Below are 16,174 nucleotides of genomic sequence, written 5' to 3'. Positions count from 1 at the left end.
AGTGGTTATAACAAAGGTATAGCCTACACTTGCATTCCAATATGACAGGGGTGCGTATGACTGCATATATGTACAGTTGTGCTCATAAGTTTACCTAACCTGGCAGAAAAAATTAATGCTTCATGTTTTGATCATATGGGTAGAAGCAAAATCATGCATTGTAAAAATGCATTATACATAGGTAGAAGGGTTTTCCAGAATTTTGAGGTCAACTGGGGGTGCATATTATACACGAGAAATTATGGTATTCCAGTTTATTTATAGCTCAGCTTCCTCCTCTGTCACTCACTCGGTGTGACTAGAGAGTAGTGATGCTGTGGGAAAGAATTTCTCTCTGTTGTCACATTTATCAGCAGTGAAGCATGTTTTCTGAGTGTGTGAGTTTAATCTTGCTGAGGGACAGCAGTGCCTAACTAACCCCTCCGCCGCTGTCCTGCCAAATGAGAAACTATCGGCATTATTTTACTCTTTCCAAGTAACATTTGACTGAAGTTACAGGAATAACATCAAGACCTTTTGATGTGTGCCACGTTTCCCAGTAGGTGGTGCTATGATTCTGAGTAAATAATTATGTGAAGATGTCTTCAGGACTGGACTCTCATCAAATGTGTGACATTTTGAAAAGATATGAGCATCTGCGGTCAAGTTAAAACAGCTTAAAATATGTTCGTTAAAATATGACCTCTATAAAAGGCGTAAAATGGGTCAAAATTTTAAAGTAAATAAAAATGTTTGTGGTATGCCCCCCAAAGATTTTTTTTTTTATATAGGTCTTCGGTTGTTACCTACTGTATACAATACCTCCCAAGTAGGCGAAACGTACAGCCGGGAATGCTTTGTCAAAAAAGAATTAGCCATTTTTCATTTATTTACATCACACAATAACGTGTGCATTTCCAACTAGGGTAGACGTAGCAACTGCAGGGGGATGATGTTTCACAGCTCCTCCTGGGAATGCCTCAGTATCACACATGTTGGAATAGGAGAGTTTGCTGGAGACAGGAAATTCTGAGCATCCCCAGTTAGACTGCTCCCCATGCAACCTGGATGAAAATCATTAGTTTTTGATAGATGAGTACCATAGTTGTACAGTGAAAATTAAAAAAGAAAAAATTAAAAGTGACATCATTATCTTCTTGTAATAGGTGGGTTTGGAGAATGAGGTGTTAGCCAAAGACATTGATGACCCAGCTGCCTACAGGTTGAGTATGAATTTGACAGTGTGTCTTTGTTTTGTATTTTTTAAATACAGTGTGGAATGTTTTTCAATTGAAATGATGAAGTGAGTTCTTTAAGTGAACACTTCAGAACTGCCGTTCAATAAGACCAGAACCTTTAAACTCAGATTCGTGCTCCCTCCAGCATAGAGACGGCCAAACAGAAGCTAGAGAAAGACCGCAGGCGTCGGGAAGCTGACAAGAAGATATTCGCCAAACGAAAAAGGCTCGCTGCGTTCCAGAACAAGTTTAAAATACTACTGAATGAAAACCTTAACTTGCCAGGACACATTCAGCTGACTCCTCTGGTACGCATGCACGCACACACGCATTACATAAGGGAAGAGTTGATGTACATTTTAATCTAATTATTTCAATTGATGCAACAACATAGACATCAGTGACTTAGAAGGAACATTTTGCTGTTACGTTTGTTTGTCATATTTATCACATTTCCAGGTAATGATTACGGTAGATGACATTAGCGCTTTGTCTCCAAATGTGTTATACATTTGTTTTCTCTCATAAAATCGAACGGATCCATATCATTTTTGTGATGATGAGTGATTTAATTGTAATGAAATTAATGAATCATAGATGCACAAATGTATTAGCAACTATCCTTTGGCTCTCTTCACAGATGCCATTAAAAAGCTCTTGAGTCATAGAGCCAATAAATTAAAGTTTTGCATTATGCTCCATTGCATGCATATGTTTGTAAGTAGGAACTGCTGTTGGACCAACGTTTCGAAGACCAAGCTGAGAGTGAGAAGATTACGCGATTAAATGAAGTCCAGTACCAGATGAGCTGGCAAGAGGAGCATTCCCATTTATCACTCAAAAAGCTACAAGACTGGTACTGTAATGACTAATCACTAATCAGTCTTGGCTGACGTGGATTTTTTTTCCTAAAACAACAGCTATCTGGTTGGCCTTTGTAAGAACCATGTACAATTAGCAAAACTATATGTATTTTATCTGATCTAAAACCACATTCATTTCTTAAAACTTAAGACCTTGACATATATCCACCCATCCATTTTCCCAACTGGCATGTTGGAGCCTATCCCAGTTATCTTTGTGCGAGAGGTGGGGTAAACCCTGTACTGGTTGCCAGCCAATCGCAGGGCACATACAGCGGTTGAAATAATTATTTAACGCGTCACCATTTTTCTCACTAAATATACTTCCAAAGGTGCAAATTTCACCAGAAGTAATCCATACATTCAAAGAAAGTAGAGCAAAAAAAAACTCGGAAATTAAGTTGTGTGTAAAAATGTGAAGCCGCAGTATGTATATACTATGTGTGTGTGTGTGTGCGTGTGTATAAGTATTCCAAACGTATTGGAACGGTAAGGTCAATTCCTTTGTTTTTGTTGTATACTGAAGACATTTGCATTTCACATCAAAAAGATAAATATGAGACAAAAGTTCAGAATTCCAGCTTTCATTTGATGGTATTGAATAGATGTATTCAACAACTCAGGCCAGAGCACCTTTTGTTTGAAGCCACCCGCTTTTCAAGTGAGCAAAGGTATTGGAACAGACATGATTAAATTAACTTAAAGTGAATTATTTGGTGAGATAACCCTTACTTGTAATAAATGCATCAAGCCTGCGACCCATTGACTTCAGCAGACTGTTGCATTCTTCATTTGAAATGCTTTTCCAGGCCTTTACTGCAGCCTCTTTCAGTTCTTGTTTGTTTCTGGGGGGTTCTCCCTTTAGTCTCCTCTCCAGGAGGTAAAATGCATGCTCTGTTGGGTTAAGGTCCGGTGATTGACTTTGCCAGTCTACGACCTTCCACTTTTTCCCCCTGATGAAGTAATTTGTTGTGTTGGCTGTGTGTTTTGGGTCATTGTCTTCTCCGATTAGTTTGGATGCATTTTTCTTTAATTTGCCAGACAAAATGGTTTGCCAACCTCCACAGGGCAGGGGTGAAGGTAGCATGATCCATTGTTCAAAGAAGACTTTGAGAGAAGAAATAATAGAGGCCAAACCATAAGATGCAAACAACTCATTAGCAAAGGGAATCGGAAGGCCAGATTGGATTTTACAAAGAAGAGATGAGCCGCAAAAGTTTTGGAACAAAGTTTTCTGGACTGATGAGACCAAGATGTGAGTGATGGAAAGGCCAAAGTGTGGAGAAAGAAAGGGTCTGCTTATGATCCAAAACACACAAGCTCATCTGTGAAGCATGGTGGAGGTAAAGTCATGGCTTGGGCTTGCATTGCTGCTTCTGCAATGGGCTCACTTGTCTTTATTGATGATTTAACTCATGATGGTAGAAGCAGAATGAATTCTGAAGTCTACAAAACCATTTTGTCTGGCAATTTACAAAAAAATGCATCCAAACTAATCAGGAGAAGCTTCATCATGCAACAAGACAATGACCCAAATCACACTGCCAACACAGGTCTTCCCAGTTCTTATGAGTTGTCCTGAGTTCCTTTGTGGCCTCCTGGATGAGTCATTGCTAATCTTTGTAGGCCGGCCACAACTGGGAAGGTTCACCACTGTTACATGTTTTCTCCATGTGAGGATAATGGCTCTCCCTATGGTTCGCTCAAATTCTGACGCTTTAGAAATGGCTTTTGTAACCCTTTTCAGACTTATGGATGTCAATTATTTTATTTCCCGACTGTTCTGGAATTTCTGTGGATCATGTCATTTTGTTGCAGCTTTGTAGAATCTTTTGTCCGAGTTGATTTTGTCTGGACAGATTTTGTTCACTTGGGTTATATTTGTCTGGTATTTACATTTGTTTCATGATCCTAAACATTAAAGTTGTGAAACTATGCAAAAATATAAGAATTTGAGATATATATAAGGCTTTACACCACTGGTGTCAAACTCAAGGCCCGGGGGCCAGATCCGGCCCGCCACATGATTTTATGTGGCCCGCGAAGGCAAATCATGTGTGTCAACTTCCATGATTCTTGTTAAAATCTGTACCAAGATTTCAAATGGTCATATTTCATAAATAACATTGAGATATTGCGAGCATTTTTGAGTTACCAAATATGAACAATAGTTGAAAAACCCATTACCCTTGATTTCTGATTCCAAAACTAGTTTATAAATTTTGGGTGTAATAATATGATGAGGTGATTCGGCTGTTAGTCTGTTACAGCCGAACAGGACAAAATAAAAAATAAAAATGATGAGGTTATTAAAGATTTTTATGGTTTCACAGTCATAACGGCCCTCTGAGGGAAACCGTAACAACAATGTGCCCCGCGACAAAAATTTGTCTGACATCCCTGCTTTACACGATCAGGATTTTTGGGGCCGATCAACGTTTTTAAAAAACTGATAACCGATCCGATCACAAGATGGAGCAATGTGTCTATTTAAATCACTTGTTCGTTTACTCTATCTACTTGTGTACTTAATTGCTCAAAAAATGATATTTACAATAAATAATGTATCTTTGTTCATCTATTTATGCCGGTGAGGCATAGTGACAGAACAAATAAATGGTCTTCTATTAGATGGCAGGAAGTACATACAGTAATTAATGTATGCACTTTTTGTGACATTTTTGTTTGTTTGTGTGCCGTGAGTTTTTCAATTGTAAAATATGTGCCTTGGCTCCATAAAGGTTGGAAGGCTCTAGTCAGATCATGTATTCTCATCAGTCAGGTCAAACCAACATTACAACATGACACAAATAATGGGTGCTAACTTACTGAAATTAAATTACTTTATTGTAATTAAATTACTTCACACACACCAAAACTTTCACACATGATTCGACAGAACGCCTGGATGTGCGCTTACAACCGTTAGTGTTACCACTAGCTTGCTTGGCTACATAACGTTTTGTTGCCTGCTTGCGAGCGGTATCGAACCCTAACCCTAACCCAAAAGTACGTGAACATACTTCAAGCAAGCCTTAAACGACCATCCTCTCCCGAGCACCGGTGAACACCAGCACACATTGTTTCCCATTTTGTTCTTATAAACACACGGCGCGATCATTATTGTTGTCGTTGCCATGGTAACGGATTTATCCGGTCGCGTTTGAGTTGACAAGATAAAGCCCAATGATCGTAAAAAACGGGATGCGGTGGTATCAAAATATAAGATTTTATTGCAGTAGTCTGACAGTGCAATCGTGAAAGACCAAATTTGTCTTGTAGCCTGAGCCACGCATTACGAGTTGTCTGTCCCACACCGCCGACATGCTATTTTTTAAATAACTTTATTGGTGGTCAGATATTTTCAGTTCGACGTCAAAAGACACGGGACAAGTCTAAAAACAAACTAGCTTTTGGATTCAAATATGCTGTACACGACGGCGACACGGTGTAAATGTCTTTTGCGGAGCCTATGATCGGCGAATTATGATGGATATGTGCCTGTAACCAATGCCATCGTTATGTTTTGCAACAATTAGCTTGCGGTGGTCTTGACACAGCGCTCTGCTCCTACCCATCATGAGATGTGTCTTGACTCACACCTTGGCAATGAGACCTTTTTGTAGGCCATCAATTAGGACTGAACCAGCTCATTTTCATTTGCACTGACAAGGGGCTGGATTGCTGTGTGATTATTATTGATACATTTTAGGCGTTGTCTTGGCTTTCCATGCCTTTTTTGCACCTCCCTTTCTTCATGTCTTCAATACTTTTTCCCTGTGTCATTTCACAATTTTACACAAAACTTAATTTCTAATCTTATTTGTCCTAATTTCTTTGTATGGATGGATTTATTGGGTTGTTCCCAACATCGAATTTTCAGGTCAATAGCACCTTCGGAAGTATATTTAGTGAGAAAAATGGTGACGTGTTACTTATTTCAGCCGCTGTATTTAATACAGATCAAATGTTTAACTAAGCAACTTTGTGGCTTTTGGAATTCACTAGTCCATTTTAATTGAGTGTGGTAGTGATAGTCTGTGTTATGCATGTTTGTTTTAATGACATAGGGACATCCAGCCTGTATTTGCAATGAAAAACCTTGTTGGCATTTGTTACTTCCAGGTTCGTTGGCTCTTCACAATCTAAAATTGTCACTGTGTTCGCCATCCGCACTGACCACAGAGTCTCAACCTACCATATTCCAAGTCTTTCTTCAACCTGGCTCCAACAGCAGAGCAGTTCCAGCATTTCTGGTGTTAATGAAACCGCTCTGGCCGAATGTCAAAAATCCACGGACCAACCTGAAAAAGACAGTAGTGAAACAGATGGTGAGACAGTTTTTATGTCTTTGTTTTGCATATGAAATAGTGAACGTACACATTTTATTGCTGATCTGTGCTCGCCAGAGGATGATGCGCCTCCTACCCCTGTGTCTCGTGCTGGGGTACAGGTAGCAGATCGGCAGGTTGAAAGGCTCCAAAAAGCTGCAGAGAAAGCTGAACAAGCACGAGCCAAGATTGCGAAAAGAAAGCAGGAATGGGACAAACTGTGAGTGTGGCATTTAACAACATTACTACTCTGGGCTAGAACATTTCACTTTAAGATCATGCTCAAGCTGTATCCAGTGGTTTGTCATTGGTCTCAGTTATGCAGAGAAGCCACATAAGGACTGTGAAGATCCACGAGACGTGCAGGCCATCTGTGAAGCCAAAGAGCGCATTGGAGACTTGAAACTTAAAACAGACAAAAACTTCACCGTGCCAAAACACCTACGAATGAGTGCAAACAGAAAGAAAGTTGAGATGATAAACCTGGAGGACAATGTAAATCTCTCACACATACACACACATGCTGTTGGGAAGCACTTAGACACACAGTGTTGTGAAGTAACGATGTTCATGTAACGAAATTACGTAATTTAACCAAACTAATATATGTAATTGTAAACCATTACCTTTCTGGGAGAAAATACATAGCTAAATCACAGTTGCTTTTGGATATTTTAATTATTCATATTACAATTACATTTGAAAAATAGCAGGAAAAGCCCTGATTTTGTTTTTTTTGTCGTTCCCCCCCCCCCCCCCCATATCACTACATCCTTCAAAAGCTGACATTTGTGATTGTCTCTCTCTGGTGATGTGCCATCCAAATATGACCTTAAATTTTCACCTATTAGTGCAATCCGTTAGTTTGTATGGCAGTCCCTAAAAAAATGATAGACAAGTTGAATAAAATTCATCCGTAAGAATGAAAACAGTCACAGCAGGTTTTTCTAAATGATTGCATCCATCCCACTAGATACGTGAAAAACAGACTGAGATGAACCGAGACATTTTGGCCTTGCGGGACTTCAAACTTCTCCTTTTGTCAAAACTGGGAGCCCAGGCTAAGCAGTTCCAGAGAATCCAGAATCATTTGCCATCACAGCTCCACTGCTGTCCACCCCCTCCACCCACCGTACGACTCGAGGAAGTCCCTGAGAAGAGCCTGCAATGCACCCGAGCCATCCTAGAGAGATATAGGGTGCTGAGGGAGCAAAGGTGCTGGAGACATGTTTTACATGTCACTAAATTAAAAGAATCTGACTTTTGAGTGATAAATTCACTTGAAGGAGATCATCTGTAATATTCAAACAGGTTAAAGGATGCAGAGCTCGAGGATCAGGAGTGTGGGACGAGTGTGGTGGATGAGCTAGAAAAGGAGATTGAACTACTGGAGGAAATGGAAAATGAATCAGGTTCATCTGCAGAGGAGACCACAGGGGAGGAAGAAGAGCTGAATGACGAGGAGCTCCAAAATATGAAACAGGACGCATTGCTAGACATGCGGGACTTTCTGCTGGAACAGGTCTGTTTAGGTTTTTATTGAGCACACTGCACTGAACATCTCAAGGTCAATAGCCCTAATCATTGAATTGATTGTATTATTTATTTACTAGATGAAGATCTTGGTGGATCAATTTGATAAGGAGCACCTGATGTGTCTTGAGAAGGTACAGATGCTGGACTGGAAGCTAAAACTTGGTAATCTCCGTCAGTTGACGCTCTATCAGGAGCTGCTGCTCCTCAAGGAGGTGGACAAGAGTGAGAAGACTCTGCAGGACAAACTTGACAAACGTCTGAAGGAGGAGGATGACTTAATGGTGGGCAATCATTCATATGCCAATAGATTGTCTCTTAATTTAATTTTAAACTGTGGGTCATGCCTGTCGTGTTAAATCTATATTTCAAACCTTTGCTAGAGTTGTAGAATTTGACTTGTGTTTATGCCGTTTGTCAGAAGGATCTAAGCAAGCCTTATAGCTTTCCATGTTGCCTAATGTATATATGTGTCTGTCCCATCCCTTTTGTAACAGTCCGAGCTGGAAAAGTATAGGAAGGCGCTGGAACTGAAGCGTAAAGACATAGCAAAACGTCAGGAGAAAGAGAAAGGCTAATACTGCAGCCTTCCATGCCTTGCTCGGTGATGACAACAACAATGAAGAGTATCTGACCAAAGTTTACAAGAAGAAAATCAAACGTGCCAAGAAGAAGGAGCAAGGAAGTGAAGGTGATAGGATGCTTTTCAACCACAGAATCTGACCTGCTATGCAATAAATGAAAATGATCAAATTGTTTTGCAGAGGAGGACGAAGACAGCAATGATGACTTTGATGATTATGAAAACTGGGATGATGATGACGACGATGACTGGGATGCGTTAGATGGAGACGGTGCTGTGGAAGAATGCCCTCCGGGTCAGTGCTTCATCAAGGTTCCCCTCAATAAACATGTGCATCATTATGTCCCCGTGCCATCCAGCAGCATCATGGTGTTATAGGTTTCAATCAAAAGAGCTCAAATATTGAATTGATTTGTTGTGCACCATCAAATTGCTCCGCAAATATTTTCACAACAGATCAACCGGTTTGAGTAATATTATTAACAAGTGAAGTTCACCGTGTCCATTTCGAGGGAATATGCCAGTTTGAGCAAGTGAGTTTTGAATTGGGATTTCAATGATACACGATGATGGAGTCTGAGTGTCTTTATGTGGGAGTTCTAGAGTCTGGGTGCTGAGCAGCTGAAGACTGTGGCGTGACATGGGGATGGTTAGCAGTGCAACATAGGTTGAGCGGAGGGTGCGGCATAGGGTGCATTTATTAATATTCGACTTTGTAAAATGAACATTCGAATGTTGTCTTTGGCTTGGGGGGGGGGGAAAAAAACATTTTCACCATTCGATTTCATTTTTAAGACCAAACCGCTTATTTGTTCATTTTGGATGGATACAAAAAAAAAATGAAATCAGTAACATTTAAATGATTTAAATTGTATTATTTGTCAAAATTGTCTGCAGTTGCTTAACTACAAACAAAGGCATCTGTCAATCTTAATACTAAACCTTTATTTGCAAATATATCACTGAAAGTCACCATGAGACAGGTAAAGAACAAAGACACATTCTCCATGTCGGTGTGTCCACCTGGACCTACAAACAGTAGCATTAATGGCACTGAAAGTATTCGTGTGACACAGGGTGTGACCCAAAACTGTTTGACGACGTACTGGAGCTGCGTGAACGTCGCCTGGATCTGGAAGAGCTGCTGGCAGAGGAGAAGAAGAATGCTGAACAGCTGGAGAAGGAGTGTGACGCCCTTGTAAAGAAGGTCAGAGATTCCTTTTATTGGCCAGTCGTTTTCAAGATGAATTACTCGTTGCCAGTACGCAGTAATTTAGATTCGAAGCACATCTGTTCCAGTGCTGCCATGACAATGGACAGAAATGTACAATTCAAATACAAATACAGAAATAAATAAATACAACAATTTATTATTAAGTATGTGGCTGCATACATCTGCATCACTCCCAGCCCCCTTATAGTCAGGGATTCACATTTCGCTGTCTCAATATTACTGAATCTTTTACATTCAAACTTGTATTGCGTTATAGTCAGCGCTTATTGCCTTCCAAGCTGTCCACTTGAAATTGTAAATATACCTTTGTTAATACTGAGTCTGATCGATGTGTCCTCACTTTTACTACTTACTTTCCAGGAATTTTTATGAACTCGATAAAGTGTTGTTCAATGGAAGTCAAGTAATTGATTAAAGTAACTGGCAAACTAATAATACAAACTAAAAATGTGAAGTGTGTCGGAAAATTCCAATACTCTATTCTCTCTCTCTCTCTCTCTCTCTCTCTCTAGTCTGGTCTATACACGTAATTTCAACCCTAGTTTCCACATTTCTTTGTACTGACTGTAATTTTGAGCTATGGACTTGCAGATGAAATCAGTGAAAATCAGTCTTAAGGCAGCAGAGGATGACTTGGAGGAAGTCAACAGGGAGAAACAGCAGAAAATGAACCAACTAGAGGTTGTGGTTCCTCTTAGGCTGCACCAGGTTAAGAAAACTTGTCTCAATCAACTTTTAAGTCGAGCAAAGTGTTCACAGTTGTCATCAATATTAACATGTCTTCTACCACTGCTATCTCTTTGCTGACTCCCAGATTGAGATTGATATCTCCGCCCAAGTGCCTTCAGACCTCAGCCCGGCATTGGTTCTCACTAGGATGGAGCTACAGCGGCTGCAGGAGCGAGTGAACGAGTTGGAGGTAGAGAAGCTTCAGCAGACAGAGGTGTACCGTCAGGCCCGTCAGCAGCATATCAGGCTCATCAAAGAACGCAAGGACATGAGCAATGAGATCCAGTGTAAGACCAAAGCTGGGAAACACCTGAAGACCTTCAGCTCCCAAACGTGGAATATTCACTTGAATTTGCTTGTCTTTTGGTGCAGCGCTGGAGAAGCTGTGTCACCAGTTGATGATGACAAGGTTTGGGAGAGAGGTGGATATGGAGGTTCTGCAGACCCTGTGTGTTAACAAGACAGTTGCAGAGATGAAGCAGGAAAAAATCTTGCGAGACATTGCAAATGCCAAAGACATTCAACAATGGGATGTACGCTAAAAACTGTGTGTGTGTGTGTGTGTTTTGTGCGTCTTCTTGGATATGTTCCACATTTCTATTTATTTGTTTATTTTTCCGTGTGTGACATTTAGAGAAAAGTAGAAAAGGCTCGTGAAACGCTGATGGGGATGACAAGGAGCAACTCAGAGCGCCTCCTCTGCTTGAATAGCCTCTTTGAACAGAAGAAGGAGCTGGAGCTGAAACTTTACTCAAGACAAAAGAAAATTGTAATTGAATTACAAATGTGCCACTCTCAAGTGTGTTTGCATGTTCTCATGATGTACTTGTGTGTACTCAGGGCAAGCATCTTCAGGCCTGCAGCAGACGGGCAGACAGAGGACAGATCTGGAGTCTTCAGGAACTGGTGAGAAAACAGTCTGAGCAGATAGAGAGGCTATCCAAAGAGATCAGTGGTCTTGGGCCTACAGGAGGACACATGCTTCCCTCTGGTCATGCACATCTACCGCCGCTTCCTCCTCGGTCCACCCCCACAGTCCATAAATGTACCAGAAAACGAGGAAAATTTAAACCTGGTATAAAGGAAGAGGACACTACTGAAAGTGAGACAAATGACTAAAAATGGAATCTACTTTTTCATTATTATGGGCCTTCTTATGAAGCAAATCGTGACCTCTGACTGCTGCAAATTACATAACCAGAGGGCCACCTGTGCTAGTTATCATTTTTTTCAACGTAATTCCACAAATGAATGGGGAGCTCATGGAAAAGTGATCAAATCAGACCAATCATTTTCAGGGGTTGGAATTGTACTTGTCCATCCTCAGTAAGGCACTTTTGTGTCGCATAGACTTAGATTTGACTAAGTCTTGAACCAGCTGGAATGCGCTGAAACATCTCCATGAAGTCGTGGTAGCATTTAATAATTTCTCAGGGAGAAATCAAATGTGAACACCAACAGTTTGCTCATGACAAGCAAATGTTTGTGATCTTTCTCAATGAAATACACATTGTGTCACAGAAGCCAGTAACTGATATACAGCGGCTGAAATAAATATTTAACACGTCACCATTTTAGGTAATCTATTCCATGAGTCTGCCTTTGCTATGTTAGTACTAGATACCAGTTAGCATTTTTCTGGTCTCATCATTAGGTATCTGAAAGAGTACCTGAATGAATGATGTAGACAAACTAGATATAAGTGTTTCATTGTCTATTGTTATTTTCATGTCAAAATAAATGTTTAAATCAACTCTAATGGGTCTACCTTTGTGTTTACTATGGTCAAGTTGCAATCTTTATATATACTAAATGTTAGCATACCACGTTTTCATTTTTTTCAATTCTCACTTCAGATAGTATCCTGACTACACGGCATGGTGGGAATTCCTTCACACCTACTTTCAAATATTTTCTTATTTGTTAAGGTACCAGGTGTTATAGGCTTCTGCATAGCTCATTAGGCTTTACCACTGTCGCACCTGTCCATAGAGGCGCGAGACGTTCCCAAACATTATGGGTGTGGTTACCTAATCAGCAATAGATGTGCTTCTCATGTTTCAGTTCACAACCTCGCAATTTTTAAGAATTTTTTAAACAGGTCCTCTATTTTTCTGATAGTAGTTAGAAATAGAAAGAAAAAAATGAGCAAAACAAAGCTTGTACATCTCGTCTTTATGTACAGAATATAGTATCTACAAGTGCACATCCACTATTCCAAAGGCACGTTTCTTTAATTCATTCTGTAACAAATGATGTTCTTGTTCAAACGTGGACAGGTTAGATGGACTGTGTTTGACCACTGCATGTCAAGTGGGTTACACATATACCATTAACATCAGATTTGTTTTTTTTTTTTAATATGAGACCCCACACATGATAAGGAGTAAAAAAAAAAAAAAAAAAGTGTGGTTACTGCACTTAAACTGCATGGTGTACTCGAGATGACAAACACAGCACGCCACACAGAAAAACACGTCACCTCATAAACCAGTTGTCTGTTGTAGTACCAAGACCGACTTGTGAGCGGCAGCATGAGCAGCCGCACTGCTGAAAAATATGAATAAAGAGTAGTAGTAGCCAACCCCACTTCGAAAGCTTCGTTGGCCGAGTAGCTAAGCTGTAACCGAAATCCAACTATTGTGCTTGTCTGTGTACTAGTACAATGAGCTGAAATATGTGTCTGCAGGAACAGAATTGGAATCGTTTGTATTTGAATTTCTACACTTGAATAATTGCATTTACAAACTGAAATAGAAAAACATAATTTACATTTGTATTGTTTAATTTGAAACGTTGCAATTAAAAACTGAATCTGAATAGTATAATTTGAAATTGAATGTATTAGTTTGAAACTGAAGTCCTATAAACTCAAAAGTGAATGAATAATTTTTTTATCCGCAATTAAAATTCAAATGATATATTTTCACAATCAGTTTGATCAGCCCAAAAACTACGCTCTTCATCCCCAGGAGTAAGACAATTCAGCACACACACTAGTAGAACGAATAGGGCGCACTCGTAGAACGTTACTAGTGAGGCAAAACTGCACTAGCTTATAACTGTACGCTAGTAATACTGCTCGTGAAGCGCTGGATGTTTACTCGTAAACATTTAACATCACTCCAAGTAATTGTAGCACAGTTGTCAACAAGTGCAGTTTTGCCTCACCAGTAACACAGTTGTTCTAGTATAGTATATCTAATATGTATTGATTGATTTGAACTATGTAAACCACTTTGAGTTGCATGTCACTGAATGACGTGGTTATAAATAAAGTTGAATTAGATTTAGTGTACCCTATTTGTTCTAATAGTGTGCAGAAATGTCACACAGTAGTGAAAAACATGGGACTACTAAGAGTCGTTTACCTAGTGTGCCCTAGTTTTTTGTTTTGTTTACTAGTGCACTGAATAGTCTTACGACTGCGAGCAAATAGCATACTAGTAGAGACACTGGCAATTCAGTGCACTAGGATATTGAAAAAAAATGCTAAATGTTTTTCCATAGTGTTACAAGGGTACGTCCATTACTCCAAAGGCACATTTCTTTAATTCATTGGGAAACAAAATTTCGATTAGCATTTAGCATATAGCGTTACCACTGCCTGGAAGGATATGACCATATAATATAGTACCTTGACTTATAAAGTGCCCCAATGTACAGGTGTTTCTATTTTCTTCCTTGTGTTGAGGGCAAAAACTTGACATTAGGTACAACTGCATAGGTAGAACTTCAACAAATGGACGTTTAAACATTACACTCCCCAAAACTATACAACGACATGAAAACGTGACAGCTGTGGTTGTTATTATGGGTTAGCATTTAGCTGCTAGCCCAGGCCGGAAGTTATGGGGGGGGAAAAAACCAAAACAACCAGAAAGTTCATGAGTGGCCCAATCCCGTCCCTCCCCAGTCAGAGGGCACTGAGCTCCTTCTTCAGCCTCTCCTTCTCCCGCTGCAGTTCCACGATGCTCTGCTTGTTCTGCTCCAGACGGTCCTCAAGCCACTGCAGCAGAGGCCCGCTCACCGCCGACATCTGGCTGCACAGGTTCTTGGTGAATACGGATCCGTTGTGGATCTTGGTTACCGGGTCCAAGTGGGCCAGGCTGTGGATCTTGCGGTATGTATCCTGCTCCTCCTGACAAAGAATCCGCGGCAGCTCCACAGCCGACTCCAGGCACACTTTACCGATGGCCTCGCGGGGAACGACGTGGATCGGGATCTCCACACGCTCGTACTCAGAACCCTTTTGGGCCTGCACCGACTGGAAGCAGGTGTAAAGGATGCGGCCCGTCTTGGTGTTCTTGTCCTCGATGAAGCAGGAGAAGATAAGGCCCACAAAACCCTGATCCAGCATTTGGTACATCGCCTGAGTCCGCACGTCGACGTGCGAGGGCCACACGGTGATGTGCGGATGGGAGTGGTACCAGCCCACCACTCGCATCGGCTTGCCCGTCATGTCGGCCAGCCTCTCCGCCTCCGTGGAGGCGGCCGACAGCTGCTCCGGGGAGATCTCCACTCGGTCTTTCCTCTTGTCCGAGCGGCGGAGGATGATGACGGAGTGGATGTGAACGATCCGGGTGACTTCCACCTCTCCGATACACAAACCCATCACCTCTTCTTTTTCCGTGCTCAAAGCGTGATTCATACACACCAGGAACGCATCCGACTCCAAATGAACCGCATTGACTGCCATTGTATTTTTTCAAATGTTTGTTTGTTTTGATAATGAGCGACGTTAAAACCACCAACGGAAAAAAAAAAAGAATCGAAGTTTACTTCCGCGTTTTCTTGCGCTTCAGTTAAAGCAGTCCGAGTTGACGCAAAGATCCACGGAAGATTCCGCCCATCCCTGACTGAGCGAGTTTTGTAAGTACTATTACGGAATCAACAAATTTATCATAACCTTACTTTAGATCAAGGTTATGGACCGCCACTGTGCATGGATTATACTGGGCATTAGTATACAACTGTATAGCAATATTAAATATGAATCTGAATCTATATTTATTGAATGAATTTCTATTTTTGTGTGCTGATAGTCCAAGTATTACAACCCTAACTCCAATGAAGTTGGGATGTTGTGTTAAACATGAATAAAAACGGAATACAATGATTTACAAATCATGTTCAACCTATATTTAATTGAATACACTACAAAGACAAGATATTGAATGTTCAAACTGATAAACTTTCTTGTTTTTAGCAAATAATCATTAACTTACAAATTTATGGCTGCAACACATTCCAAAAAAGCTGGGACAGGTGGCAAAAAAGAACTTGAGGAATGCACATCAAACACTTGTTTGGAAAATCCCACAGGTGAACAGGCTAATTGGGAACAGGTGAGTGCCATGATTGGGTATAAAAGGAGTTTCCCTGAGTTGCTCAGTCATTCACAAGCAAAGATGGGGCGAGGTTCACCTCTTTGCGAAGAAGTGGGTGAGAACATAGTTGAACAGTCTAAGGACAATGTTCCTCAACGTAAAATTGCAAGGAATTTAGGGATTTCATCATCTACGGTCCATAATATCATCAAAAGGTTCAGAGAATCTGGAGAAATCACTGCATGTAAGCGCCAATGCTGCAAACCAACTTTGAATGCCCGTGACCTTCGATCCCTCAGGCGGCACTGTATCAAAAACCGACATCAAGGTGTAAAGAATATCACCACATGGGCT

The 16,174-nt window shown here is 40.7% G+C and overlaps 2 protein-coding genes across 2 annotated transcripts in view; one reads left to right on the top strand and one right to left on the bottom strand.

The window, feature by feature from the left end:
* Nucleotides 1–11,695, top strand: part of LOC133465131 (cilia- and flagella-associated protein 44-like) — a 33,280-nt gene extending 21,585 nt beyond the window's left edge. Inside the window, 18 exon segments of the mRNA XM_061747587.1 lie at nt 1,146–1,201; nt 1,363–1,525; nt 1,943–2,073; nt 6,206–6,411; nt 6,490–6,631; nt 6,729–6,906; nt 7,385–7,626; nt 7,723–7,933; nt 8,025–8,228; nt 8,442–8,513; nt 8,515–8,635; nt 8,709–8,822; nt 9,604–9,734; nt 10,353–10,469; nt 10,576–10,777; nt 10,863–11,023; nt 11,125–11,259; nt 11,331–11,695. Of these exon segments, the coding sequence (XP_061603571.1) occupies nt 1,146–1,201; nt 1,363–1,525; nt 1,943–2,073; nt 6,206–6,411; nt 6,490–6,631; nt 6,729–6,906; nt 7,385–7,626; nt 7,723–7,933; nt 8,025–8,228; nt 8,442–8,513; nt 8,515–8,635; nt 8,709–8,822; nt 9,604–9,734; nt 10,353–10,469; nt 10,576–10,777; nt 10,863–11,023; nt 11,125–11,259; nt 11,331–11,609 (2,865 nt within the window). The 3' untranslated portion in view covers nt 11,610–11,695.
* A 953-nt stretch (nt 11,696–12,648) lies between these two features.
* brcc3 (BRCA1/BRCA2-containing complex, subunit 3) lies at nt 12,649–15,333 on the bottom strand. Its single transcript, XM_061747386.1, has one exon. It carries the CDS (start codon nt 15,187–15,189, stop codon nt 14,407–14,409), a length of 783 nt encoding a protein of 260 aa, XP_061603370.1. The 5' UTR covers nt 15,190–15,333; the 3' UTR covers nt 12,649–14,406.
* Between the last annotated feature and the right edge of the window lie 841 nt (nt 15,334–16,174).

Source organism: Phyllopteryx taeniolatus, chromosome 15 (assembly GCF_024500385.1).
Source record: "Phyllopteryx taeniolatus isolate TA_2022b chromosome 15, UOR_Ptae_1.2, whole genome shotgun sequence".
NCBI lineage: Eukaryota > Metazoa > Chordata > Actinopteri > Syngnathiformes > Syngnathidae > Phyllopteryx > Phyllopteryx taeniolatus.
The sequence above is the reverse complement of the archived record's forward strand: the minus strand, read 5'-3'. Positions and strand labels throughout refer to the sequence as shown.